At 37.0% G+C, this 25420-nt stretch overlaps 4 protein-coding genes across 12 annotated transcripts in view; 2 read left to right on the top strand and 2 right to left on the bottom strand.

The window, feature by feature from the left end:
- LOC122536385 (beta-arrestin-2) overlaps positions 1–6684 on the bottom strand; it is a 36808-nt gene extending 30124 nt beyond the window's left edge. The window contains exon 1 of the mRNA XM_043668726.1: positions 6426–6684. The gene's annotated coding sequence lies outside the window, so the exon portion shown is untranslated. The remainder of the gene's footprint in view (positions 1–6425) is intronic.
- Positions 6685–6719: 35 nt separating this feature from the next.
- LOC122536386 (protein FAM8A1) lies at positions 6720–9219 on the top strand. 4 transcript variants are annotated; one of them, XM_043668729.1, is made up of 6 exons: positions 6720–6823; positions 7561–7763; positions 7870–8016; positions 8254–8374; positions 8448–8571; positions 8632–9219. In XM_043668729.1, the coding sequence occupies exons 2-6, from the start codon at positions 7565–7567 to the stop codon at positions 8968–8970; spliced, it is 930 nt and encodes a 309-aa protein (XP_043524664.1). In that variant the 5' UTR covers positions 6720–6823; positions 7561–7564; the 3' UTR covers positions 8971–9219. The 4 variants fall into 4 exon arrangements, with proteins under 4 accessions (XP_043524664.1, XP_043524667.1, XP_043524666.1 ...); XM_043668731.1 differs by lacking the exon at positions 6720–6823 and adding an exon at positions 7066–7320; XM_043668730.1 differs by lacking the exon at positions 6720–6823 and adding an exon at positions 7066–7394.
- A 200-nt stretch (positions 9220–9419) lies between these two features.
- On the top strand, positions 9420–18436 carry LOC122536387 (ras-related protein Rab6). Of its 6 annotated transcripts, none has more exons than XR_006308387.1 (7): positions 9420–9665; positions 10303–10361; positions 10969–11128; positions 11213–11418; positions 11502–11608; positions 11971–12069; positions 12155–13222. XR_006308387.1 is itself a non-coding variant. In XM_043668734.1 (7 exons), the coding sequence occupies exons 1-6, from the start codon at positions 9596–9598 to the stop codon at positions 12048–12050; spliced, it is 642 nt and encodes a 213-aa protein (XP_043524669.1). In that variant the 5' UTR covers positions 9420–9595; the 3' UTR covers positions 12051–12069; positions 12155–13222. The 6 variants fall into 6 exon arrangements, 5 of the variants coding, with proteins under 5 accessions (XP_043524669.1, XP_043524670.1, XP_043524668.1 ...); XM_043668734.1 differs by having other exon boundaries at positions 11502–11568; XM_043668737.1 differs by having other exon boundaries at positions 9421–9665; positions 11502–11568; positions 11983–12069.
- A 2915-nt stretch (positions 18437–21351) lies between these two features.
- The window catches only part of LOC122536380 (neuroligin-1-like), a 63064-nt gene continuing 58995 nt past the window's right edge, over positions 21352–25420 (bottom strand). The window contains exons 9-10 of the mRNA XM_043668710.1: positions 23913–24043; positions 21352–23750 (exon numbers count right to left, since the gene is read on the bottom strand). Coding sequence (XP_043524645.1) covers positions 23175–23750; positions 23913–24043 — 707 coding nt within the window. The 3' untranslated portion in view covers positions 21352–23174. The remainder of the gene's footprint in view (positions 23751–23912; positions 24044–25420) is intronic.

Raw genomic sequence — 25420 nt, 5'->3', positions numbered from 1 at the left:
AGATGCAAATAGATTCAATTAATAACGATAAATGACAAACTCGCTTTTCCTGCTGTGACTTCGCGTGTATATAGTACGGTGTCTTTTTAATGAATTTCTGCTGATGAACAAGCGAGACAAAGCAAATAATGAAGCGTAACGCAAAGGAATAGAAATTATAGATATTACTATGCAGCTCTTGATAGTCCTTTCAATTAAGAGAATGAAATGGCAATACGTTTGATGAAGTGCTTTGCCACTGGATAAATTACGTTTTTTTTTTGCGTCGAAACCAACATTAGAGTGCACGGGAAAACATAGCCACTCAGTACAAGTGTCGCGTTACAATGTTCGTCGTTGAATGAATAATAATTTAACAGCGTCAATAAATTTCAAAAAATTGCGATATCTCGTGAAAATCTATTCGACCTGATTCATTTTATACGCCTTTAACAAATAGTATCTTTCATACTTTCGTAGTTCTTCACGTGGTTTTTATCCAGATGTTTGTTATGAAAAATATTATATAACAAATTGTAGTAATCATATGACATAATATATGTCATATCTTTATACTAAAAAGAAAAAAAAAATAAGAATATAGATGTATGAACTGGTTAAAAGGAATAAAAATTCGATGAACGATCGAATATGTCATCAATGAAGCAATTTGTAAGAAATCTTCCAACGTAACGCAAATAAATGTCGAGTCGATCTCGGAACGACGGAATAACCCCAGGAAAGTCGATCAATTTCCCAATGAAAGATTCAAGCTGAATAGGCAATTCATAATTCTCGGCCGTGATCAATCTCGGCGCTAACACCGAGATCCACGATCCGTGAACATCATTTTTGCAAAACCAATGAATGGGTGAATTTTACTTCAAATCAAACATCTGCGAATCGCGGCACGATAACAGAAGCACCTAGTTATTTGCCCTAGTTTACGGTGTTCCGTGGCATTTTGCGCGCACGCGTGTTTCTATACGATCATCATCATCCCCTACCAAGAGCAAACACAGGCTAAAACTACTTTAACCATGAATTTAATCTGTCAATACATCGATGATTGACCATGATCATTTGACGCTGAGAATATATTATAATTTTATACAGATGGTTTCCTAGTTGTTCCTTCGGAATTAGTTGAATGAATTCATCTTGAAAGAAAGTGTCTGAAAAGTAGGATATCGTTCATTTTGTTAAAGTTGCTTTTCGTTGCCACTCCTGCCAAGTATCGTAATGCAGTGAGTATGTGATTAAATACTGGAGACTGTTCCGGATATTGATCGGTATGAGTTAACTGATGAAACAGTCTATAAAACGGAACTCTTTTCTAGAGAGAGTCTGTCCTTTCCTGTAATTAACCCCACTTTGTTAGAATTTTAACCCGATGGACGTTCTCAAATCTCTGGTGGCTTCTATCGACAGCTTTGAAAGTAGTCGTTCTTCCACTTTGTCTCTTGCCATTAATTTTTGTCATCGATCTTTCATCAGTCTCGCTTGTCCTTGTTATTTTAGCTTTTAAGGTTGCAACAAATGAAATGTTCGATTTTGTTGCATCAATATTTCTCTTTTCTCAATAAATGTTTAAGTCCTTGGCAATATTTTAAATGTAACATCAAGAATAGACTTTCTTTTGCATTTACTGTTAACTTGCTTTTTTGATTACCATTTTCTAAATCATTTTCTTAGTTAGACTCACAAAGAAATTGTTGTGAATACCCTTAAAGAATTAATCGACCCCCGAGTTCCAAAATAGATGTTTATAAAAATAATTAAAAACTTTTTACTATATTAAAAAACTTATAATTAAATTAATTGGAATAAAAAATTTATAATTAATTGAAAAGAATATGTGATAGTACTATAATAATATTTCGATTGACAAAATTTCATATTAACAAATGTTCTACTCTACTTGAAAATTACTGCGTTCAAAATCGAAAATTTCACATGTCGCACTGCAATACTAAATACATTTTTTATTACGTCTGCTTCTCGATCGGCCAACCTTGACTTCATCGGTGATCGATGACGAACTGAGGAAATCGTGATCGCACAATAGGATCGAGAGTCCATTGTATGCGCAATCGTCGATCCGTGCATCCTTCGAGATATACATACGTCGATTTCGAGATATTGTTTCACCGACACAAGAATGCCGATCCGCATCACGAAGCGTGTGATACATGCTGATTGATTGGCATTTCAAAAATGTTGACCACTTGGAATAGAAAGTCGCCATCAGGTTACATCATTTTTGAGAACGAAAAATTTTACAGATGTCGAAAGCTGATTTCGAAACAATTGTGATAATTCATTTGGAAATGTTCCTGATCTCATCACTTTTTCTCTTATTCGTGGAATCATAAATCTTATCGTAAGACGTCGTGACATTAGCGAACTCTGAACTTCGAAATTTTCTATAGAATTTCAATCGACACATACGCAGTTACGTCACTTTGAATACAACTTATTATTGTTCATATAATACTTAATGTGCTTCGTTGAGCGTATTAATTGCACGAGACTCGAATTATTATTTGAATCAGTCGTATTTTCAGACATACTTCTGTACTACCATAATTGTAGAACTGTTCACGACGTAATTCTTGCGTTATGTTCGTGATATAAGACTGAATTTATTATCTGTGCTATTTTTTTAATCGATACGTATCGCGATATTTCAAAACAAATACAGAATCAAACGATATATATCGTATTATACCATCGTATGCCGCGAAAAGCTTGCAAATATTTTTCAATGCATCCGACAAATGTGAAAAGATGTCGAGAATACTTCTCGCGATACGCGCAAAATATTGCACGGATTAAAATGCAAATTTCTTCCGTATCACTTTGATCATAGACCAAAAGAAAGTATCTCTCTGCTCTCTCTGCACATCTGTCTGCAAGTGAAAAGTCGATGCTTTATCTGCCTCTCTTTTCAAAATCGATACTGTCGACGCTCTTCATTTTGCACGTAGTTCTTTTTTACTAAATTATACATTAATCACGAATTTATTACGTACTTTGAGCTGTCGACAAATATGTGCGGTCGTCGCGAATAATACAATCTTGCATAAGATACATTTGGACGTTGCCGGACGATCTCATTTCTACAGAAAGCTGGCGATGAAATTTACCGCGAAACTAGATAAAAATTAGAGTTTCCATACGCCGGAATGAGATTTTATCCGGCACTATTCATGGAAGGGACAAAGCTCATCTGTACCATGATTCACACACATGGAATTTCAATGGAATCCGTCCATACAGTGATGCCTTTAGCGAAATTGCATCGGCAAAAGAGATTCACTTTCCACTTAGAACAGTGTTGAACGTCATATACTCTAGTTTTCCTCGCGATTTGATGCTTCGGTGTATTATAAAAAGCAAACGCCAATTCCAAACGCGACGTATCAAATCTGATCGATAATTTATTTTTGACCGACATTAAGTGAACGGGTGTTCATTCATTCGTCTGTAAATTTTAGAAAACAGCGTGTATCTAGAAAATCTAGCGATGCGGTCGTAACATAGTTCTTTTGAAACGAAGAATAAAGAGAAAAGCAACGAGTTTACACGCAAACTTCGACTCGTTCGTTCTTCAGAATTTTCCGCAGATAGGATCTAATTAATCCATCCGCGACATGAAACCGCTCTTGTAGAGCCAACCAGAATCACATTTTCGCTAATTAGGAAGACCATCGATCGTTGAGTTTCATTCGAGCAGGTACAGCTAATTTTCAGGAACCGAAGTCCAATATCCCAAACTTATCGTTTAAGCACGGTGCAAATGACGAAAAGACTTTGTCAGTTTTCTGAGAATGTTCGATACGAAACCTCATTGTCTGGCTATTGTAAATGGGTTCGACATGTGCAGCTTCATTCTTGGCCCGGCGGAAGTCCACGGATACAAACCCATTGTTTCCCGATAGCAATCGTACATCGATCACAGCGAACGACTCGCGATACTTTTGCGTGAATCGAGCCGTAGAGTCGAGTCAAGTCGGTATCGAAATCGGCGAGAATGCAGCGGCTGAAAATCGAGAACGGAATCCGTGGAATTTCAACGAGAGGAAAGATCGTCTGTAGCGTTGCTCCTCTTTGTTGCAGGCAACAAGAAGCAACGTAACGATTCGAAGGCTTCTGTCGAGATGCAGTCGCAACTAGCCGAGATACAAAATTCCCTGGCAAGTGGAATTTATCGAGTGTTCTGGAAATAATGTTGAACGTTCGTGTGAACGATGCTTTCTGACTCCGTGCCTGTTTCACAAAGTGCCATTGGAATTGGCGGGCAATAATTCGCGTGATTCTCTCCTCAGGTGATTGGATCTTCCTCGAGGATATTTCAGCGATCAGCTGATTTATAATTGACGCGACTAAATCATGCATGGACGGTTTATTACGTCGGATTGGCGAAAAGCAACGTCTGTCTGCGAATCGTATGGAAACATGGAAATATTAATTTACCAATCGATTGCACGGGCAGAACGGGAACCGTCATTATTCTCCCTGACGATTATTAATAATCGATGCCCACAAACAACTGCAATTTCGCTGGCAACGTGGTGGAGGAGGTTTGCATTGTCACAACTAATAACCAGCTCTAGGAATTAAACTCGCGTGATTAATCTTTGAAATTCATTGATGGGAATGATATTAATACGAACCAAGTACGAACAAGCAAAAGAAGAACTAAAGTATTTTATCTCGAAATCCCGTTAGATTAGATTTATCGTACAGATTAGATGATCTAGTAATCAGCTCACGTATGCGATAACGAAATTCTACGCTAAAATCCCCTTTCTTTTTCAAATTTTCAATCGATACCACGTTTATTTAGGTCTCCGTATAAAATGGATTAGGAAACTTGTAATCTCGCTGCAAGCGTTGTTGCACGATCGAGTGGGGCAATTTGCGTTAGCAAAGTTTCCCCTATGTCAGAGAACTCAATCAACGGAAATACTGGTTATCGAGAAATGCATTCGTCAAATGGCGAAAAACGATCGAATCAGAAAAGGCAAATATATAGATACAAAAATATATAGATATAAAAGTTGATCATGCTTTTAATCACATTTTTGACAAAAGATTTGAAATGAAAGTGGATAAGTAAAAATAAGCTAACATCGGAGTTCACGTTTGTGCGTCTGAAAGAACGTGAAAAGGAATTTCAGTTCTACCGGCGACAGTTTTTAATAACACTGACAGAATCGTCGAAACGTCGCTGGAACCGGAAACGTTTCGCGTGCAGAGGCGCATTTAATTCGACCGGGACGCTGCGAAATTAGTATGCGATGCGTTATGCCGCAACGTTGCCCGCGTTCGACCGGGCACAAATTAAAGGAACGAGCAATAGCGGGCTGAGAAAAGCTCTGCAAGGCGTGCAGAGCTCCTACGATGCTCGGCCATTTTCCCATAAATTCGGTGCAACCGGTTCCGAAAACGTAAAGGTGCTTACACGACGCGTGAATGAGACTCAGTGTGCCTGCGGCCATTCACCTCGTGTTTGATTTGGAGGAAAGTTTCACCTTTTATTCGGCACGCATTCTACCGAATCAACCAACGCATTTTTCCCTCGTTTTTTCTTTTTTCTCCGCTCCCTCCCTCTTTCGTTGTATTCCTTTTGTGAAACACAATTTCCGTAGTAGGTATCAAGAAAATTTTTACAAGATAGTCGTGGATTTGTTAAAAACGGAATCTAACCCGCGAGGGAGGATTTAAGTAATCCGTAGTATTGCTGGCTAAATTTCATTCGACTGATCTGTGTTGTCTGGTGAGATATCGGCCTCGTTTACCAACGACTCTTTTTTTATTCCTCGCCAAGGCATATACGCGTACATCTCGTATTGCACGTGGGCCACGAATTGTTCTCTCCATAATCGTAAAATATAAATTGAACTCGGGCTTTTTAACATTCTCTACGTTTGTTCAACGCTACATCCTTCGATTTGGAGTACCGCGTGTGTTTGACGCTAATCTAGTTGAGAAAAGTGTACTTAAATGTGTTACATTCATGGGAGGTTATTTTCAACTCTTAACCTCTGCTTTGGAACTGGAACTAAATCGAACTTTACACGCTGTCGTGTAAGTCATTGATGCTGTTTTGTCCGATGGATAATAACGCGGACGACGATCGAATGCGCGTTCTCATGACAATGGGAAACGTGTGTCGCGTCTGAGTAATTGTTTACCGCATTGGTGAAAGAGGGAGATTCGATTTTTCGCTTATAATCCATCGCTTATATTCTCGGAATTCTAGCGCGACATTCCATCGAATTGACGCGTGACTAAGAGAATAACCGCAGCTTTGTTTTTCCGCATGAAGAACACTATGTTCAATATGAAATTGTTGGTTAGTTTTTCCCCAATTAATATCGTTGGTAATATACCAATGAAAATGTTATATAGAACGATCAAAATTAATACGATCTTACCTAAATGTTTCTTCTGGCGTCGTAGCCCACACCCTGTTCAAGACTAAATCAACTGTCACTCGTAACGCCTACGATCGTACACAGCCTTTTAGCACGACACACTGCTTCACGACACCTACCCGCTTCGATCTTTATTTATTTCGTGAACGCGAAATACAGAAAGAGGCGAGTCGTCAGAACCGTCCTCTGACCGTGATTACTGCACGAATGCTTCATGTACGTCATGCCCTGAGAAGCTTGCGCCGCAATGCGAACTACCGCACACTGCCACCTGGTTTGAAAAGCGTACTAGGGTTTTTAGTTCTCATAGTATCCAGTCATACCAGCGCGCAGTAACTTTTTGTTTCCAGTCGGTATTTTTCATCTATACTTCGGCTCTCCAACTTCCTGCAATTCAGGTGTCTATATAACTTTTTTTTTTTATACGAATTTATTATAAATTTTTTGTTTATCGAAATTTTATATTAGTACGTTATACGCCCATGAATTATGTTCGAACTCTGTAACTTGCTCAGTTACGAATTATTCGATCTCGTTACAATTGAAATATTTCGATAGACTTCACAATTATATATGTATTTGTAATAACATTTTATTTTTGTTTATAAACAAAACATTTTACAAGCGTACTTTTGAGTTGAACTTTTATTTACTTGTGTTGACGAATTCAATTGGACAAAATAAATGTTAGCCAATAGCAATTTTTAAAATTTCTTGACTGTTAAATCTAAGGGATAAATACGTCAAAAATACGTGTAATTGTTGTTACAATTTTGAAAAAAATAATAATTATTCATTTGTTATATACGTCAAATGAACAAATACGTGAAATATTTATTTTGGACTATCCCTCTCCAATCTAAAGAAGCAAGAATTACGTGGATGCAAAGCAAACGTACACGATTGTTTCGCCTGTTTGTTAATATTGTGGATTGACTTTCTAGTGATACTGTCTTAGTTTATTATTTTGCATGTGAAAATTAATATTTCACGTGAACATAAGTTATTTCTACGAACAATTACCGAGTTTTACTATTTTGTTATTTCAATGGAATTAATTTGAATAATTTCAACACAATATTGTTACTTCGAGAAAGTTGATAATATTTGTATTTAATAAATTTTTTCGAAACAGCAATATGGCAGATGATAAAAATGAAGATACAAAAGATGATAACGCTAAGGAAAATAAAGATCAGCGACAAACGATAGCTGCGGAAGAACGTTCGGAATATTTTAAAAAATTAGAGAAATGGTTACATGAAGCTTATGCATGGCAGAGCATGGCTGCAATGTTTCCATATTATTTAATGTCTGGACAAATAATAAATCCATCTGGTAAGATCATGGTCAGAATGTTATCATCTCATAAAGCATATAATTTACAAATTACATGTAAATTCAGTGTGTAACAAAATTATTCTATAAAATAGAATAATTATAGGTGTACCATCATTCTCATCACAAGTATCAAATGTAGCAAATACACATAGGTTAATTGTTGGCACAAATGGCCAAGAGAACGATCCAGTCAGACAAAGAAGGCCGCAAGACCATGTAGGACCTCCATTTCAACCTCCTGGAGCTGAAGGTAGAAGGTCATAACGATATCTCCTGTGTCCATCACATTCCAACAGAGGTTCAGCTAGTACTATATGTGCTTTTATTACAAAAGTACTGCATTTTGTATATTATCTTTGAGATGTTAATTTATGTGTTCTTAAAAAGTGTCATGTAATGCAGTATTTTTGGAACATACATTTTCATCTGTATCATTTAGTATCATAATCATCTTGTCTATTAAGATTTAAGAAAATAATTCTTTCAGGTTTTGAATATCGTATACCTCCAATATGGAAGAGATTTGTAGCGGAGTTTATAGATTCGACAATGTTGTTTCTTTTGAAGTTTTCCATTACTTTCATTGCTATTGATGTTTTTGATTTCATGTATGTAAAATTTCTCTTTACTTGTTTGTAACTTCCTCTTTCTTTGACTTGTCATCATTCTATCTTGTTCTAGAGATATAGATGATCTAGACTTGGTACGGGCAAACTTGAGAATTGATTATAAAATGGCTTTAGAAATGACATATGGTATATTAGTATTAGAAATAATTCATCGTGTGATAGTATGCATTTTTGAGGTGTGTATACCATTGCTAGGTAATAATATGAGTTAATGTTCAATAAAAACATCTTTTTAGGCATTTTGGCTTCAACATGGTATAAACGGTCGTATTGGTGGTGCAACACCTGGTAAATCCATGATGGGATTAAGAGTAGTTCAATGCCGTAATGTTACACCTGTTGATAGACCTGATGATCCTGATGTTGTACTCGTTTCACCAGGGACAGATTTAGGTTTACCATTAGCACTTGGAAGATCGGTTGTGAAGAATATGATTTTAGCATTTTTGTTCCCTATATGCTTTGCCTTATTTTTCTTCAGGTTTAACAGAACTGTTTATGACCTACTTTGTAATTCTATTGTGGTTGAAGATCCTTACAGAAACTTAAATAATAATAGACTTCACCAACAATAAAAGAAAAAGATCAAAGAATCAGTTATATCTACATTGTATATTGTATGTGTGCATGAGCGTATATAATATGTACATATTCAAATCAAATATCGCAACATTACAAAGTATTTTTCTAGATGTACTGCGAAAAATCCTACAATATATGGACTTTACTAGCTATTTCAGTAACAATACTATCTGGAGGCTTATTATTTTGAAATTGTATAGATTTTATTCAATGCAGTTACTAATAAACCATTTTATAACTTAGCGTTGTGAATCCTTATACATACTTCAACAATTTTCCAACAACATTATTTAACACATTTATCTTTTTATGTGACTGAATTTGTGAAATTGTAATGTTTTTATGTAAATTTCTCTGTAGTAGAAAACTGTTCTTTCAATGTACTTTAAAGCGCCATCTAGGGGAATATGATTCGAAACTAATAAGACTAACAACTAACCAATGACGTCACTTCCCAGTTAAACGTGGCTGCCTTGCGAGTGAAGGAAGGAGTGGCTTTGCGATCTGTCAAGTTAAATGATTTCTCGTGAAAATTAGTGACTCGTTGCATTAATTAAGTTAATCTCGTGTGTTTAGTACTTATAATTCATTGTTCAATAGTTCTTATATACAAGGAAAATGTCGTCTTCGGGTGATTTTGGAAACCCGTTGCGTAAATTTAAGCTTGTCTTTCTCGGTGAACAAAGCGGTATGTATTTTCCAGATATACTTCCGTCGATTTTGGATCAATATTGGTCACGTATATGTCCGTTTTATCTTTCTGATGATTTCTGATGAATCAGATACGATAGTTTTTATCGTACGCATCGGTTTCAATGACCGTTTTAGGTTATAGATCAATATTTCTGGTCACTGTCCAACTTTATCGTTGCGATCGAATTTGGCGTCGTTCTTGTTATCACTGTTAGCAGCATTTAGTTTCAATATGATTTTGTGTATACCTCATTATAAAATCTCACCATTATCACAAAAAATACCTATTAACCATTAAAATTCATAATTATGTATTTAATCTCGTACCGTTATTTTTATATTTGTTTCGTCTTCAAGAGTGAAACATAATGATTTTCAATCATCAAGGATTGCAGAAGATATCGATATATGGCACTGTTCTATGATTTAATCACTGTGAACTAATTTAAGTAATTTTTATTTTGTCCAAGAAGGAATAGCCTTATTATGAATTTATATTTTACAAGTGCCTGCAATATGATTTAAATGTTTATGTATGCTTTTAAACTACAATCTGAAAAGATATTATACTTTGATTTTTTATATACACAATAGTAAATTTTTTGCATTAATCGTGTGATTTGATGTTGCAGTTGGAAAAACTTCTCTTATCACACGGTTTATGTATGACAGCTTTGACAACACGTATCAGGTATGAAATTATTGGTTGTGTGATACATGTATATTTATGTATATGTTATAAAATTTATATACTTTCTTGAATAAATGCACAAAAGGGAATATAACATGTTACAAATATAACATGTAACAAATTGGATTGTCTAATGATATGGATTAAAATGTGTTATTTTATAAATTTTTGAAATATGGCAGTTTTTAAATTTTCTTTTTTATCATACAACATACACTTCAAATTTCTGAGATCATCCATATTTTGATATACTTTTCAATGATTTTATGAAAATGTTTTATGAAACAAGTTTTTAGTTTCATCTTTCATTTTATTCATTTCATTTCATATTATTTACAATTTTTATAAGAAATGCATTTCTATTATATAAAATGACCAATGTCAATTGTCACGCATAAATATAAGTAGAAGAGACAATAGGGAAACCAATTTATTGACTTTTTGTAATAGACGGAAAGAAACAAGATATAAGATACATAGGACTATTTTGTAAATGTATGTCAAGATGTGAAATTTCAAATATAGAATTTTAATTAAAGTATTTAAGAGCAAAATAAAGATGTTTTATACATAAAATTGCAATGAAATATTATACTGTTTATTACAGGCTACAATAGGTATAGATTTTTTAAGCAAAACTATGTATCTGGAGGATAGGACTGTAAGATTACAACTATGGGATACTGCAGGCCAAGAACGATTTAGATCTTTGATACCTAGTTATATCAGAGATTCTACTGTTGCAGTAGTGGTATATGATATTACTAGTAAGTTTAATTTGAAATAAATAAATGAAATAAAGTGTGAGCTGTGTCACGTTATGTCACAGTTTAAGTGAATTATTTACACAGATGCAAACTCATTTCATCAAACATCAAAATGGATTGATGATGTACGGACTGAAAGAGGAAGTGATGTAATTATTATGTTAGTGGGTAATAAAACTGATTTGGGTGATAAAAGACAAGTATCAATGGAAGAAGGTGAACGAAAAGCTAAAGAGTTAAATGTGATGTTTATTGAAACTAGTGCTAAAGCTGGATATAATGTGAAACAGGTAAGTTTCTGTTACATAATAGACATTTCTTACTCTATTAGGAAAAATTGTAATATATTAATCATATTTTTTTTATTGACCAGCTCTTTAGAAGAGTAGCAGCAGCTTTACCAGGCATGGATTCCACTGAAAATAAACCACCCGAAGATAGTATCCTTTACGTAAGATACGTAATGTGCACATTTGCATGGTACATATATATAATTATATTTCAGAAATTTTTCTTTCCTCAAGTACAGCACCAAGAACATATCCCATATCCTTAATTTTTACTTTGTTTTTATTTATTACACACTTTTAATTTCTGATAATAATCTTTTTCTATTTTACAGAAATTTCATTGATTATTTAAATTTTGGCTATATTTTATAGTAATATTTTATTCAATTTTTAAGATAATAAAATATGTGTCATACAATTTAAAATTTTTTTATAATTACTACTAATTTTCTAAGATTTATTTTGAGTCTATCTATTACTTTTGCTATTATTTTTTAACATTGACAATTTCAGTTTTTTCCGTTATCTTTTTGTGTTTTCCTTAATGTGTAGCTAAACCTGTAGTGCAAGAAGTAGTTCTGCAGGACACACCAATTGAACTGAGAGCATCGGAGAGCAGTTGTGCATGTTAAACCACCGATCAGCCTAATGGTAGACAAGACACTGATCTAAGTTAATTTATAAATTACATTTTCAATGCTAGGACAGTGATGTTCAGTCTGTGTTCTTTTCCCAGTTCACAATATGGAAAGGAACAGCACTGTACTGAAGAGCTATACTGACTTTTCTGTGAAAAAAAAAAAAAAAAAAAATAAATATCTCACGGTAGCTTAAGCAGACTGCTTTTACACAATGACGTGTTTGTGTGTACTAGTAAATCATCAACATAATCCAATTCATTTAAACTCTTGTACTTCATCAGGGCCGCTTGCTTTCTTAACGTCTTGTTAATAATCGTCATTCTAGATAGTGCTTAGATTTTTTTAATCAGAAAATAATTTTTATAACAAATATTTTGTTTGTCACGAATATTTGTAATTTTAAGTAATGAAATTTTTTTTATATTTTGCGTTCTGACAAAAAAAGAATTTGTATGAGATACTAGTCATATGCATGATCAGTGCTGCAATTGCATGATAAATGGTGCACTTATATATATACATATATATTTATCGTCATGTATATATAAGTTGCAATACGGGATAAACTAATAGTGATACCATAAAATTACGTATTGCGTAAATGCAGTCAAATTAATAGTCAACTACGATTCGTTATCAATTTGAACTGGTTGCAAACGCGAGCAATAAAAATTTTATATATTTACGGATATATTTGATTGAAATGTGAAGCGAGTTATTATAAAAAACAAATCGTATAATATGTACTTGCGAGCGTACTATAAATGAACGTAACAGGAAAAATAATTTCAACGCTGCAACAAAATTAGTAGTTTATGATATTTCATTTTTTATAAATATTTTAAGAAACTATTGCTCATGTATAATGGTTTTCTTTGATTCGGAACAATCACTGCATAAATTAATATACTGCATTTCCTATTGAAGTATTATTTATATATTTGGACTGAATATTTCGTTTATATATATATATACAAAAAAAAAGCGGAAAACAATTTAGATAGAACAAGTCATTTTCAGAAACATTGACAAAATCGGATTTGTACATATTAACTTAAAATTTGGGATATGGATAGACAGAATGCTATTATACCTAATACTATGACATTTTTGTTAATAATTATTGTAATATTTTAATTTATATAAAAAAACATCTAATAGTATTATTATTTTTTTATATTGATTTTTTACGAACCATAATTTTTTGGCTATTTTTTCCTTGTTATATATATTTCCTCATTTTATGATCACTATAAGACTTATTTTTAATCCTACAATGTTTTAATTAGGGTTTATATACATGTAGGGAAAATAGAGGGAAAGTACATTCTTAAGGTCTATTGATTTGAAAATTTAAAAAAAAAAAGCTCTACTGCATATTCTTGTCTTGATATATAAAAGTTCCGTTGCCTTTGGCGAAAAACTTTGCTCTAATAGTGAGATAACATGAAATCTATACAGAGATAAAGTAAAAAATAGGTCGAAGGTAAATCAAGCATTCTTATCGCATACGGCATATAGTACTTAAATGAGGCAATTATTTCGTTTTTGTGCTTTAAAATTCATTAGAGTCTTTTTTAATTTTTTTTTTTTTGATAACATGTTTTCTATATCTGCAACACTGTTGAAATCTTTGCATGAAATTCACAGCAAATGATTGACGAATTGTCAATTATGATGTGAATTCATCTTTCTTTGCTTCGACTAAATTGAAAGAAAAATATAGGAATTTCATTTATAAGTTGTTTATATATAGTGCTAATTTAATATACTCTTATATAACTTCAATCATACAAAAGAATGACATTTCTACAAATAAAATATTTGTTTGATTTCAAAAATAATAATTTTATTTGAGAAATGTTGAAAATTCAAGTAATGACTACAGATAATGTATTTAGTTAATAAATAACAGATGATAAGGGCTGATAACAGTTTGTAACGTATTCACTGGAACAATCGCTATTAGTGCTATTAACAGTATAATAAAAAGTAATATTTTGCCTCTAGTTCCCCTGATGACAATGCTTTGTATCATACCGTGAAGATGTGAGAACACTCATTGTATAATTTTTAATTAAGGTGCTTTGTGGCTGTAAAATTTCACTGTTATTAATGTTAGGGAATGTTCCGTCCCGATTTTAAAATATTTAAATTTTATACGCTTTTTAAGTACAACTTATTCTAGCTTTCGGAAAAAGAAAAATATATATGCTGCACTCAAACTTTAATGGGACTAAATTTTTGATTGATATTAAGAGAATCGTAAATCGTATACACGTCGCAAAGTTTTTGTAAAATTTATTTGATATAATATATGATTACTCACTATACTGCCTAAACACAAATCGTTCAAATCTGTTAATACGATTTTTTTAAGGTCTAATAGAATTTACACGTATTTATAAGATCAATACGAGAATTGATCGACATGCTGATCCTTTTTTTTTTTTTTTGTTTTAAATTAATTAATAGTTGAATATTAGCGGCAATTGAATGGTTACTGTGATAACGCCTTAACACACGAAAGCAGCTGTCGATTTGCAGAATCAATCACCGATGCAGAACGGCTCCGAATCGGAGGGAGAAAGCGGCTGCATTTGCTAGGGAGGTGGTTTATCAGTGCAGCTAATAATGCTAACTCCTTGAGACATTCTGATACGAACCAAAAATCATCACGTACTATTAACAAGATGCTGGCTTCTTCTGATGTCTACATCGTGGCCCATAAGTTAACGCGCGACGAAGGCACAAAACGTTTCATTGACACCATTCTTACTACTGACTACTTCTATCCCAATCAGTCTCATTTAAGTCGTTTAACTGTAGCGTGAATAACTGACTGTTTTGCTATGATTCATGTTACTTCGACAAATAGCTTCGTATGGTTGTAGTGCGCGTTGTTATGTTGTTATATTCGCCAGATACTCTTCGACGAGAACTAGCGATCTTCTTTACACTTTACGGTATGAACCGCAAATTGACGTCGTTCAAAAAGAAAAACCAAGAATTTCACCGATCTGAATGACATCGATGTATCGGCTACATCACGATGATAGGGTGGCTCTTCCATGCTTATTTCAACATCTTTGAACGCGTCGTTAGGCGATCGAAGCAATATGCAAACAGCTTTTCTGTGAGATTGTACATATCACGATTTTTGATGTTGCGAATTCTTCAAGGAGAGAGAGTACGTCGATTTCGTTATTTTTACTTTTCCATAAAATTTCGTCGAACTTATTTAAATCCAACGCTACTCGGACAGAAGTCGAGATACCACCGATTTCTTTCGAACAACGTTCTTTGCTCATCCTATCATCGTTTCCTTTGATCGCGATATTCGAGGTAAAAATCTAACTCAACACGCACAAGACACTGAGAAGCTTAGACGAGAGTCTTCTAGATACACGAGATATTCTAGATCTTAATGAAAACGACTGAAAGTAAAATGTTTTATTAGCCCACCAGGTAGTCGAGGAAATCGAACAATCGAGCGGTCTATTTCTGGATCAATTGCGAAAATTATTATTCACACTTAGAACATGTTATTGGCGTGTCTGTTCGACGGCAGATTGTTCAAGGTTTATAATGTAATCATAATTAACAATCTTTATAGACGTTTTTCAATATTTCTTGATAAATAAGCGAGCGACTCGATATGCGATCCGTTCATAAATTGAGAAAGAAGACGCATGTTGAAGAGAATAATTTGAGAGAGAAGAAGAAGAAATGCTACTCAAAGAGAAGAGAAAGAAAAAAATACTCAATCATTGACTTCTCATTTTATATACAACTGTCCAATTTCTGATTTATATAAAGTCACAGATGTTACACGATCATTCACTGGCGTGTGATCTTTTGAACGAATAATTACTCCAGCGAACGCTTAATCATAGCTAAAAGAGAAAGGATTCAATAAAAAAATATTAAAGTTGCGTCTTCTTTCTGCCATAAGATACACACAAACACACACGCACGAGCATGTGCATACATGAATGCGGACGCAGGAATTAGTATGAGAAAAAAATGTGTGCATTAATTCATAAATCTATCTCATACGTTACGACGTGGGGACAAAATAATATATCGAGCGACGAAATAATATTATATTGCTCGTGTTTCATCGAGGAGACTGAACGCTTCTAAGTACGCCACTGTTTAATCAGAATCGAACAAAACAAAACGAAATATAGTCGAGCTATAATAGTGTACTGTGCCAGGTACAACATGAAGCGCTTTGGAGGGAAAATGCATAGCGAGAGCTTCGTTAATGAAGAGGCTGGGCTCGGAATGTTTTGGGGTAAAATTAGCTTGAGCGCGACATTCACTGTTCCGTCAGCGATAATCGAGAGTGCCATGAGAGAAGTGGGCCAATTTTCAATCTGCTAATTAGAATTTAGAAAGAAAAAAAGAAGACGAAGGAAAAATGATAGAAACTTCCGTGGAAAAAACGCGAGAATGAGAAAATTCCGTTTGTCACATGGTTGAAGCCGAGAGCGAGCGTGATTTTCCTTGGCGTCGTCGTTGTACATTGATGTGATAAGGCTTTTATCTGGAGAAAACGATGAGAAAAGAGAACGAAATGAACGTGAAACAGCAAATTAAGTGATACGTTGTAATTCATTAATCTGCCGTGCTTAACGCGAACTCTACGTGCACTAGCACCGTTTCTTCTGAACGTTAAACTGTCTCTCTAGCGCAGTCCCTTATGTAATAACGTGTCGTGTAGCGTTGATTCGCACCGTCGTGTACTGCAGCGTTGTACTGTGAACACCCGGAAGTTCTCTGGTACGAATCCCAAAGGAACTTTACTTTTTCGAGATATCGAAGATATGTACTACTATGTTACGTTCGATACTATTTATTCGAGGAAAATATAGTCGCTGAAGAATATGTTGTGCCAGCTGTGGACTAGAAACAATTTAAAAAGCGCCTAAAGATATTTGGATAAAGGTTTGGAGAAAGGATTTGTACCATACGGCTTCTCGGTGCACGCAGACCGTATATATTTTTTCTTCATTCGATCTCGTGTTTCGCGGAGAAGACACTCGGCTGCGGACTCCTCGACCGGAAAAATACGGTTGTAGTTCGACGTAGGATAGATTCACTTAGACATTTCCGTAAGGAGGGAATAACTTTGCTATACTCGTTTTAATCTTTATCGCCTAGCTCGCGATGCTCATGCCTAAAGAGAATGAGGACGCATTAACGCTCGTTCGAGAGGGAACACTTCCGGTATAATTGAAGGAAGTCCTCTCGATCTCTACGCGGCTGCAACGATTGTCTCCTCCACGCCGGCGAAGCGAATGAATCTAAAAATATGCCGATCTAGTCGGAACGATCGATCATCGAGAACGACGGGATCGATGGTCGTTCAATGATTTACAGTGCTTGATTTTTTTTGGGGGGTGAGGGTGAAAGGGAGATCGATGTCTTTTCGGTTGCGCTGATTACCCTTTCGCTACGATAGAGTATTTCCAGTTAAATCGAAAATACTACTAGAAATTTCGTCAAAGCGTTACATTATTGTATCAAATCGTTGAATCATCTCGCGATTAATTTTAATTGGTGATTACGAAACTATCTAATTCTTCTAACTAAATTGAGAAAAGTATCCGGATTTTATAAGATTTTACATTTTCTTTGATTAATATAGCTCTGAAGAATCGTATGTAGTTCATTCGTATGAACAAATATACTCAATTCTTTATGCGGATAGAATTTCGTTGTATCATCTAAGTAATTAATATAAGAAAAGGAACATTCGCTTTTCTGAGACAAAAAACTTTGATCTTCGTAGCGAAAGGATTGACCGATGTTTGATAATATAGTAGATAATGATTTGTAGCGTTTCGAAGGACTCTTGTGAAGGCAAGGATGTAATTTGCAAGGCAGCCGCGTTCTGTGGTAATGTTATTGTAGCCGATGTTTCTTAGTTAAATAGAGGTATTCGCTGTATCGTCTTTTTGCAATTAAATTGTCAAACTTAACGTAGTAGTAGGGTGCGATATTCATTAATTGTAAAGTTAACCCTTCCAGTCTTCGAGGCTGCAGGATTCTTCTGGCCGAACTTTTTTTCTAACAGATCCAATATTACGAACTCATAGTATAGTGTTCGATAGTGTAGCAAAAGAAGTGAAATTTATGGAAATAATCTTTATACAGGTTCGATTTTATATTTCTACGTGACAATTTGATACCTAGTAGAACGTTGTCTTGTTTCCCGATGTCTGATTCCAAACGAAAATCTGAGGCTCGAAGGGTTAAACGTGTCTGAAGGCTTTAAGTTTCTTCAATATATTTAACATAAAATAGAAACTAATGTACGCTTTTGTTTAACGTGATAAAACGAGATCTTGCAGAAATATAATTGAAAATAAACACCAGAGATTCTTGATTCATTCGAGATCGACGTGAGGGAAATCGATTGACGACCGAGTGTCGCACCTTCGCGTTTGTACCTGCATCGTTATATTCGCATGAATGTCCCGACTAGACCGGAATACCAAAGTGCATTTATGACTCACACGATCTATAGGAATGTACGCATATTACATATTATAATTATCGCGACTGGATTCGTTGAAATGGCGAAAAGAAATTGATAACGATGGAGAAACTTGAGATCTTTTATTGTTCCCTCCCGTTCGCTGTAGCGCAATAATGAAACACTGTAACTGACAATGAATTAGTGGATCGTGGTACTTCTCATTTGGCTTCGAGGCCAACGTAGCTAAACGTACATAAACGATCGCGTATATACATACATACACGCATACAAACACACCGATTGTATCGTACTTAAATATTAGGGGACACGTGTCGTTTCTTCGATTTACGCGTTTGTCCGTGCTACAACGAACCGAGATCGGAGAGAACTGCGATAAACGATGATGGCGTTCGTTTTATACAGTTTCAACCAGTCGTATCGAATCGAAAACTATGTTTCTTCTGAATAAAACATTGTAGCACGCTTCGCTTAAGAATTCGATACACCCTTTGTGTTCGATTGGATATGAGTAAAATATGTGGTTTCAGTTCTTTATTGACTCCAACCTTTGTCGATTGATAATTCGATTGCGACTTGAAGCGACTCGTATTGTTCCTTCGAGGCTGCGAACACATTTCATCCTCAACGAGAGACCATTTGTGGAACGAGCGCGTAATGCCGGCTGGAAAGCAACGATCCGAATTGAGAAATTGAGCAACGTTCCTTATCGATTATTGTATTCGCTTTGTCGTATCAGATGCAAAGATTACGAAGTTCACGCTAGCAGGTATGGTTTCTGCGAGCGAGCGTGATAAATCGGTGACGTGCACGCGCTGACTGAGACTACCGTAATTCGATTAGAGTAGCACAGTGATTTAATCACAGGTAACAGCACCGCAATCAGACGACCCGATCATGACATATCCGCGTTATCTTCTTACCTCGATTAGGAGTTTCTCGAAAACAGACGTTCCGTATCCGTAGCGCGTTCGACTGCAATTCGTCACATTGGATCATGATGGATAATTCCTGTGGCGGCTGCACGGCCTGTTTAATCCAATTACTATGGCGCCGTAACTTGATTGAACCGCTAGTGTAAACAAATACTGCAGCGATACTTGTAGTTCGCCACGGTATACTTGGAAGAGAATGTTTGCTGGCCCGCATTCGGTCATTCGCAGAGTATAAACATTGGATCCAATGAACGATCCTGCGTCCGGTCGAAAGGACTGGAATGGTGGTCAATCGAAGGTCAATATCGAGTTCCTCCGAAGTTTCGACTTCGGAAGGAACTTTGTGCAATAAAATTGGAGCCGGTTGTGTTGAAGTTTCGATTCAATGGGAGCAACAAACCGGAAAGTTCCGTGAAAACGCGAGGAGGGAACATCGATTGTTTAATTCCTCTCTCTCCCTCTCGTCCTTCCCTCCCCCTCTTCTTCTTCTTCTTTTTTTTCTCATACACTCGTTCCTCGTTTTTTCTCCTCGAATCTAATTTCAATCAGAATAAGAGTATAATCAGCGAAAGCCTGCGGAACAACTTCTCGTTTCGCCGGCGAACTTTTCCCGCTGACGTGAACGTGTTGGTGAGTCGAGTGGAGAGCGAATAATTGGGTAAGTCTGGCAAATATTGCCGCTAATTAAAAACGAAGTTATAAGAAACCCTGATAAAAAGAGCGTGTTTTAATTCGGCGGCAGTGAAATTCGATTAATCCGAACATTTCGAATGGGAAGTTGGCAGTGCGGGTGAGGGTTAGCCCAGAGGTCGAGTCGTACAAACCAAATAAAAATTCGGATTACGTGGACTCCGGAGTTAACCGATGATTCGTACAAAAACTATTCGTCGAAAAATATAACGGGAGCCACGTTAATTGGAATGGAAAGCTGCTTCGCGATTGAAACGAATTACCAGAATCCACGTTGATAAAGCTTTATCGCTCCGAGAACAGTTCGCGGGGATAAAGATGCAAGGGGAACATTAATTTGGATTAATTTAAGCGGAAATATTGGAGTTAATATGATCGAAATAGATGAAGCTTTTTTGTATTATGCAGTTTAATAAATTCAGTTGGAAGTATGAGCTGATTCTTATTAACCTTAAAGAGGCACTTACGTTATATGGAAATCCGAATGAATGGTTTTATCGAATTACGGAGTGGTAAAATTTATTACACCTCTTTACAAACTTATCGACTCGTTCGACACGTATTATTCGATCAGTGTATTCATTTGTGCAATTTATATTCGATGAAGAATGATCGATCAAGAATATATTTTTACGATCAGTGTGATAACGAAGATCAAAGGCAGCCCGACATTAAAATGCTTCTGACGTTATTTGATACTAGTTCTTGTGTATCGCGGTAAAAAATGGTGAAAACGGGAGGAAATTCCGTGTGCTCGCGTTTGTTTAATTGATTGACCATTCATATGAATATTCGAAATTGATAATTAGCGTACAGTGCGTACGTTTTTTTTATTCGTTTACGCGAGAGTTTTCCGATCGAATATTCCCCTTTCGATGCTTTTAATTATATCAGAAACGTTACGTGTATTGCATTTAATATTGGAATTTCTGTTTCATAAATAAAACTACTGGCAGATCATGTGCTTTTAAAATATCTGTTTTTCCGATTCATTTTTGTAAAAAGACTCGTTAGCCTTTGCGCGAACATTTTCAGTCGGATATGCATTTATGCAGGAGGGAATTAATTCTCTGAAATTCGTTGCGTGAAGGATTACTCGTAATTATCGTAGGCGAATAACTTCGTCGAAGGAAAACATTTAGAATATCGTGGCTAATTGTAATTGTTTACACAGTTTATTGTAATGTCAATTATATACAAATTTAAAATTACGTCCAGTGCTTCTACGCTGACACACCATCTTGTTACTCGACACAAGTGCAGTTACAATCGGATTCCTCGTTTCTTCGTCGTTTCATACACCACCAAATTTTCGCCACAAACGACTCGACGAATCACTAAGTTAAATTAATCATTATTTACAGTTCTAAATCCATCCTGTTTTCGTACAGTTTGTCCATATTCTTTTTTTCTTTTTTTTCTTTTTTTTTTAGAATGTCCGACGTAGTGACGCTCTAAAAAGAAAAAAAAATTGGACCAAAAATCACGTGTTTCCTTGTTTCCTTCTTGCTCGAATCGCGACTGTACGTACGACTGTATCAACGATCTTTCGTATCGACGTATTTCGCGTTCCCAGCTAAAAGTATCGCTTCCAATTTTTGGCAGTATGCTGTTGTATAATTTTAGTGACAAATCATCTATCATAAGCTGATCGTGTTTCTTCAATCCCGTCTTTCGTATTAGTAAAAAAAAAAAAGAACCCCCTTACGGCGCTGTTTGATTCAAGATCTCAATCGTATCGGTGCCATCGGTGCCTATTTTCAAAAATTTTCGTTCGTTCCTTTAGTTTCGCAATATTTTTATTGAGCATCTAGGCCAAACGACACTATTTTCAGCTCTTCGAATTTCGTCGCACGAGCTCGAGTTTCCCCGTGGCAGTGACAGAGCGTAAATAATCGAACGATCGATTCAAGGCTCTGTATCTTTCTCTCTCTCTCTTTTTTTTCGTGGGACAATCGAAGATACTTCGATTAATTTAGTTTAACAAAAGAAGAATGAGAAGTTCCACGGACTACTGGAATGTCGTCGATGATGCAAGCGGATTTTATTCGAAAGGAACTAACGTTTCTACAAAGGAGAAGTCGAATAATACGTACGAGTCATCGAATCGGAAGTCTGACCGAGAATCTATCGTCTTTTCGAAAGAGCAGATCTGTCTGACTCGTACGTGGATTCTTTCTGCCTGATATCGAAGTGAACGTCGCTCAGAAACAGAATGTTCACCTTCTCACGCCGTGTTAATTACAGATTTCTCATTTTTGTTCAACAGAATATCCTCGACAAGGTTCGATTCTTCGATCAGAGAGAAGGAAAAGATCCTTTGGACTGTATGAAGAGTTACAAAAGGAAAAACAATGGTTTCGAGATATCGATTGAGCCATCGCCGGGAAACAGTTCCAATGTTTCCTCAAGGATCGAAGATTCTACTTAGACATCGTTAATTACTATACGATTTCTCGGCAGTTGGTCGCGTGTTGGTTTTCTTCTTTGTCTCCGCTTGCTCGGAGTAAGTAGAAAAAGGATAACGGGTCAGACACTTCTGCGCGCGTGTCTCTCTATCGTATGCTCGCAAGATTTCACCACAGGCGAACGACATCGTTCAAGGGACTTGGATCAGTTTGTCAGCAACAAGCACCGTCTCGAATGCACGTTCATCGCATTGTCGTGAATTAACATTACCTCTACTGGATTACAAAGAAATGATTGATGAACCAGAACTCGTATCGACAGGTCTCGTAGGAGATAATCCGGTATTACAATAAATTCGATGTACCTCGATCTCCTTTCGTTTGCCTAGAACTGCCAAGAACTTCACGACAAGGCTTCAGAACGTTTCCTCCAAACCTCGAGCGTATTCCTCGCTCAAGTGCATGAGCGAGTGCCGAAAAGTCGAAGTAGCACCTCGCTTAAACCGTCCTCGAACTTCACGTCGCTGTCAGTCGTTCGTAATTGTTCAGCCACACTCACGAGGTGCTCGTGGAGTCAAACCCTCAGCTCGTCCATCACCTGCTGCTGATGATTGTGGCCCTTTTTCAGCGTCCCGGTGCCGGTCATCGCCATGCTCTCCTGCTGCAGCTGATTAGGACTGATGATCAGGTTCTGTCCCGGTTTCCCTGGTTTCGTGTTTTTCGGCGGTGGCGGCGGCATCGGTACGTGGCAGCTGTTGTTCTGCAAGTCCGCGAACTCAGGTGGCGGAATGTGTTGGATGTGGTGTCTCTCGGCAGTCTTCGTGTCCAGATCCCCGCAAATGTTGTTGGGCATCTGTCCGTTCTCCTGGCGCTTCTTTGAGCAATTGTGCTGGTTGCTCTTGTCGCGTTGATAGTACACACCGGCGAAAATTAGGACGTTGAGTATCAATAGGCTACAGCCGATCGCTATCGTTACGCTGAGGGCTGTCGAGTAAGCCGCGAATCCGTCTTCCGGCTGGGCAGTTGAGTCTTCGAACGCTAGTTCGCTGGGTATTGCTGTCGAGACGTTTTGCGTCTTCTCCGTGATGGTCACTTCCGCCGTGGTCATCCGTGTCGTCGTCGGTATCCTCTGGATGAATCTAGGCGGCACCTGAAACACGATCAATTTGTACAAGAAAAAAAAAAAGTTCTCTTTAAACTAGAGAAGAGACTATTATCTCTGAAGATCTACGCAATTAGATCAGAAAAGATCTATGAAGATTCATCGAGAGTGAACGAACTGTCAATCGAATGGAAATAGAATTGAAGGTACCTGTTCGGTGTCAAGAAGATGATGCGATCTCGGAACGTCGTCGGAGCCCGGCTTGTGGAGGTCGGGCACGAGGTTCAGCCAAAACGAGAGCCTGTGCGCCCTGTAGTGGTTCTTCAGCTTCGACTTGAGCTCTGGAAACACGGATGAAGTCTCAGACGGGTCAGCGAAAGCGATAAGGAGGAAGGGTTAACTGGCAGGCACGAATGAAAGAGAGAAAACTTGTGGCTTTTTCAGAGGGAACGGGCGAGCAACTGCGCGCTACCAACTCGCACGATAACCTCGAAAAGCCTTCTCTCCGGCGGAACTCTTTTATATTAACAGCAGGGTAATTAATTATTGTCGCGTGGTAATCTCATAAAGAAGGCAGCTTCGTTAGTCAGCGCGGCACAAAGTTTCAGCACTCGGCGACGGTGGTGAAACGGCCGGAGTCGCACAGTCACCCTTTAAGCTCACTGTGCGCCGAGTTTTTTACTCGCGGCTACGGCCTGGCATAGTTCGAGCCACACTGCGCTCCGCAGCGAGCGAGTTCTCCTGCGCCCTCTCGGCCTGACGACTCTTTTCGCTTCTCTCGTTTCACTGGATGGAGATCGGAGTCGAAGAGCCTTGGCTCGTATCGACTTTTGTAAAATTACGATGAAAGAAAAGAGACGAATTTTTCGCATAAACCATCGAGTAACAGCAACGACTAAATAACACCAACGTGATATTTGAAGTTACATTTTCCGCCATCTATCGTCTCGTTCTCCGTTTGCAAAACGAAAACGGGACGTAGAAACAAGAAGATGCTCGAGATTAGAGCCAGTTAAGGGCGAGTCCCACGGTGGATGCAGTTTTCAATAGGCGTTTCATTTCAAAGTCGCGACGCGATCCAAAGGATCGTATGGTAAAGTGGAAAAGCGAGCCTCGCCCCGCTCTCCCGGGCGAATTCTTACTCCCCGTTTTCACGATGAAAACGAGAATTATGCAAATAAATTTTCGCTGATCCTCTTAGCAACACGTGCGAGATGCGTGACAGCCCTGCAAGACTACGTTCATTATACACGGTTCGCAGGCTAATCGGATTAAATAATAGTTTCTCGGTTCTCTATCTCGAAACGAGACGCAGGGATTTCTCCCGAGCGAAGGGAACGGCTCCGAAAACGATTTCTTTCTTCATCTTTTCTTTTCTTTTTCTCTCTCTCTCTCTCTCTCTCTCTCTCTCTCTTTTTTGTTCTCGTTCGTTTCACTCGGCAGTTCTGCCGGGCAGAGGCTCGAACATCCTTAACGAGAAACGTTTACTTCGCCTCCGAACGGTTAATGTCTCTGAGCCTCGAGGTTCGTGCTGACGCGGAATTCTGAAAACTGAAGCTAATTGGAAACTCTAGCGAGCCGAGATTACGAGGGGAATTAGAATCCGTGGGAATCGAACACTTTCCGAGACAGCGAGCGAGTCGTCCAACGTTGATTTCCTTCCAGTTGCCGGCCATCTTGCCGCCATAACTTGAATTCTTGATGACGATTGAACGCGA

Source organism: Frieseomelitta varia, unplaced genomic scaffold, assembly GCF_011392965.1.
Source record: "Frieseomelitta varia isolate USP_RPSP 00005682 unplaced genomic scaffold, Fvar_1.2 scaffold_827, whole genome shotgun sequence".
Lineage (NCBI taxonomy): Eukaryota > Metazoa > Arthropoda > Insecta > Hymenoptera > Apidae > Frieseomelitta > Frieseomelitta varia.
The sequence above is the reverse complement of the archived record's forward strand: the minus strand, read 5'-3'. Positions and strand labels throughout refer to the sequence as shown.

Bases quoted from the DNA above. Each gene is read 5' to 3' on its own strand.
- LOC122536386 (XM_043668729.1), top strand. From the start codon at position 7,565: ATGGCAGATGATAAAAATGAAGATACAAAAGATGATAACGCTAAGGAA. The intron at 8,017-8,253 runs GTAGAAGGTCAT...TAATTCTTTCAG, and splicing joins TCAACCTCCTGGAGCTGAAG to GTTTTGAATATCGTATACCT. The intron at 8,572-8,631 runs GTGTGTATACCA...ACATCTTTTTAG, and splicing joins TGATAGTATGCATTTTTGAG to GCATTTTGGCTTCAACATGG.
- LOC122536387 (XM_043668734.1), top strand. From the start codon at position 9,596: ATGTCGTCTTCGGGTGATTTTGGAAACCCGTTGCGTAAATTTAAGCTT. The intron at 11,419-11,501 runs GTAAGTTTCTGT...TTTATTGACCAG, and splicing joins CTGGATATAATGTGAAACAG to CTCTTTAGAAGAGTAGCAGC. The intron at 11,569-11,970 runs GTATCCTTTACG...CTTAATGTGTAG, and splicing joins AAATAAACCACCCGAAGATA to CTAAACCTGTAGTGCAAGAA.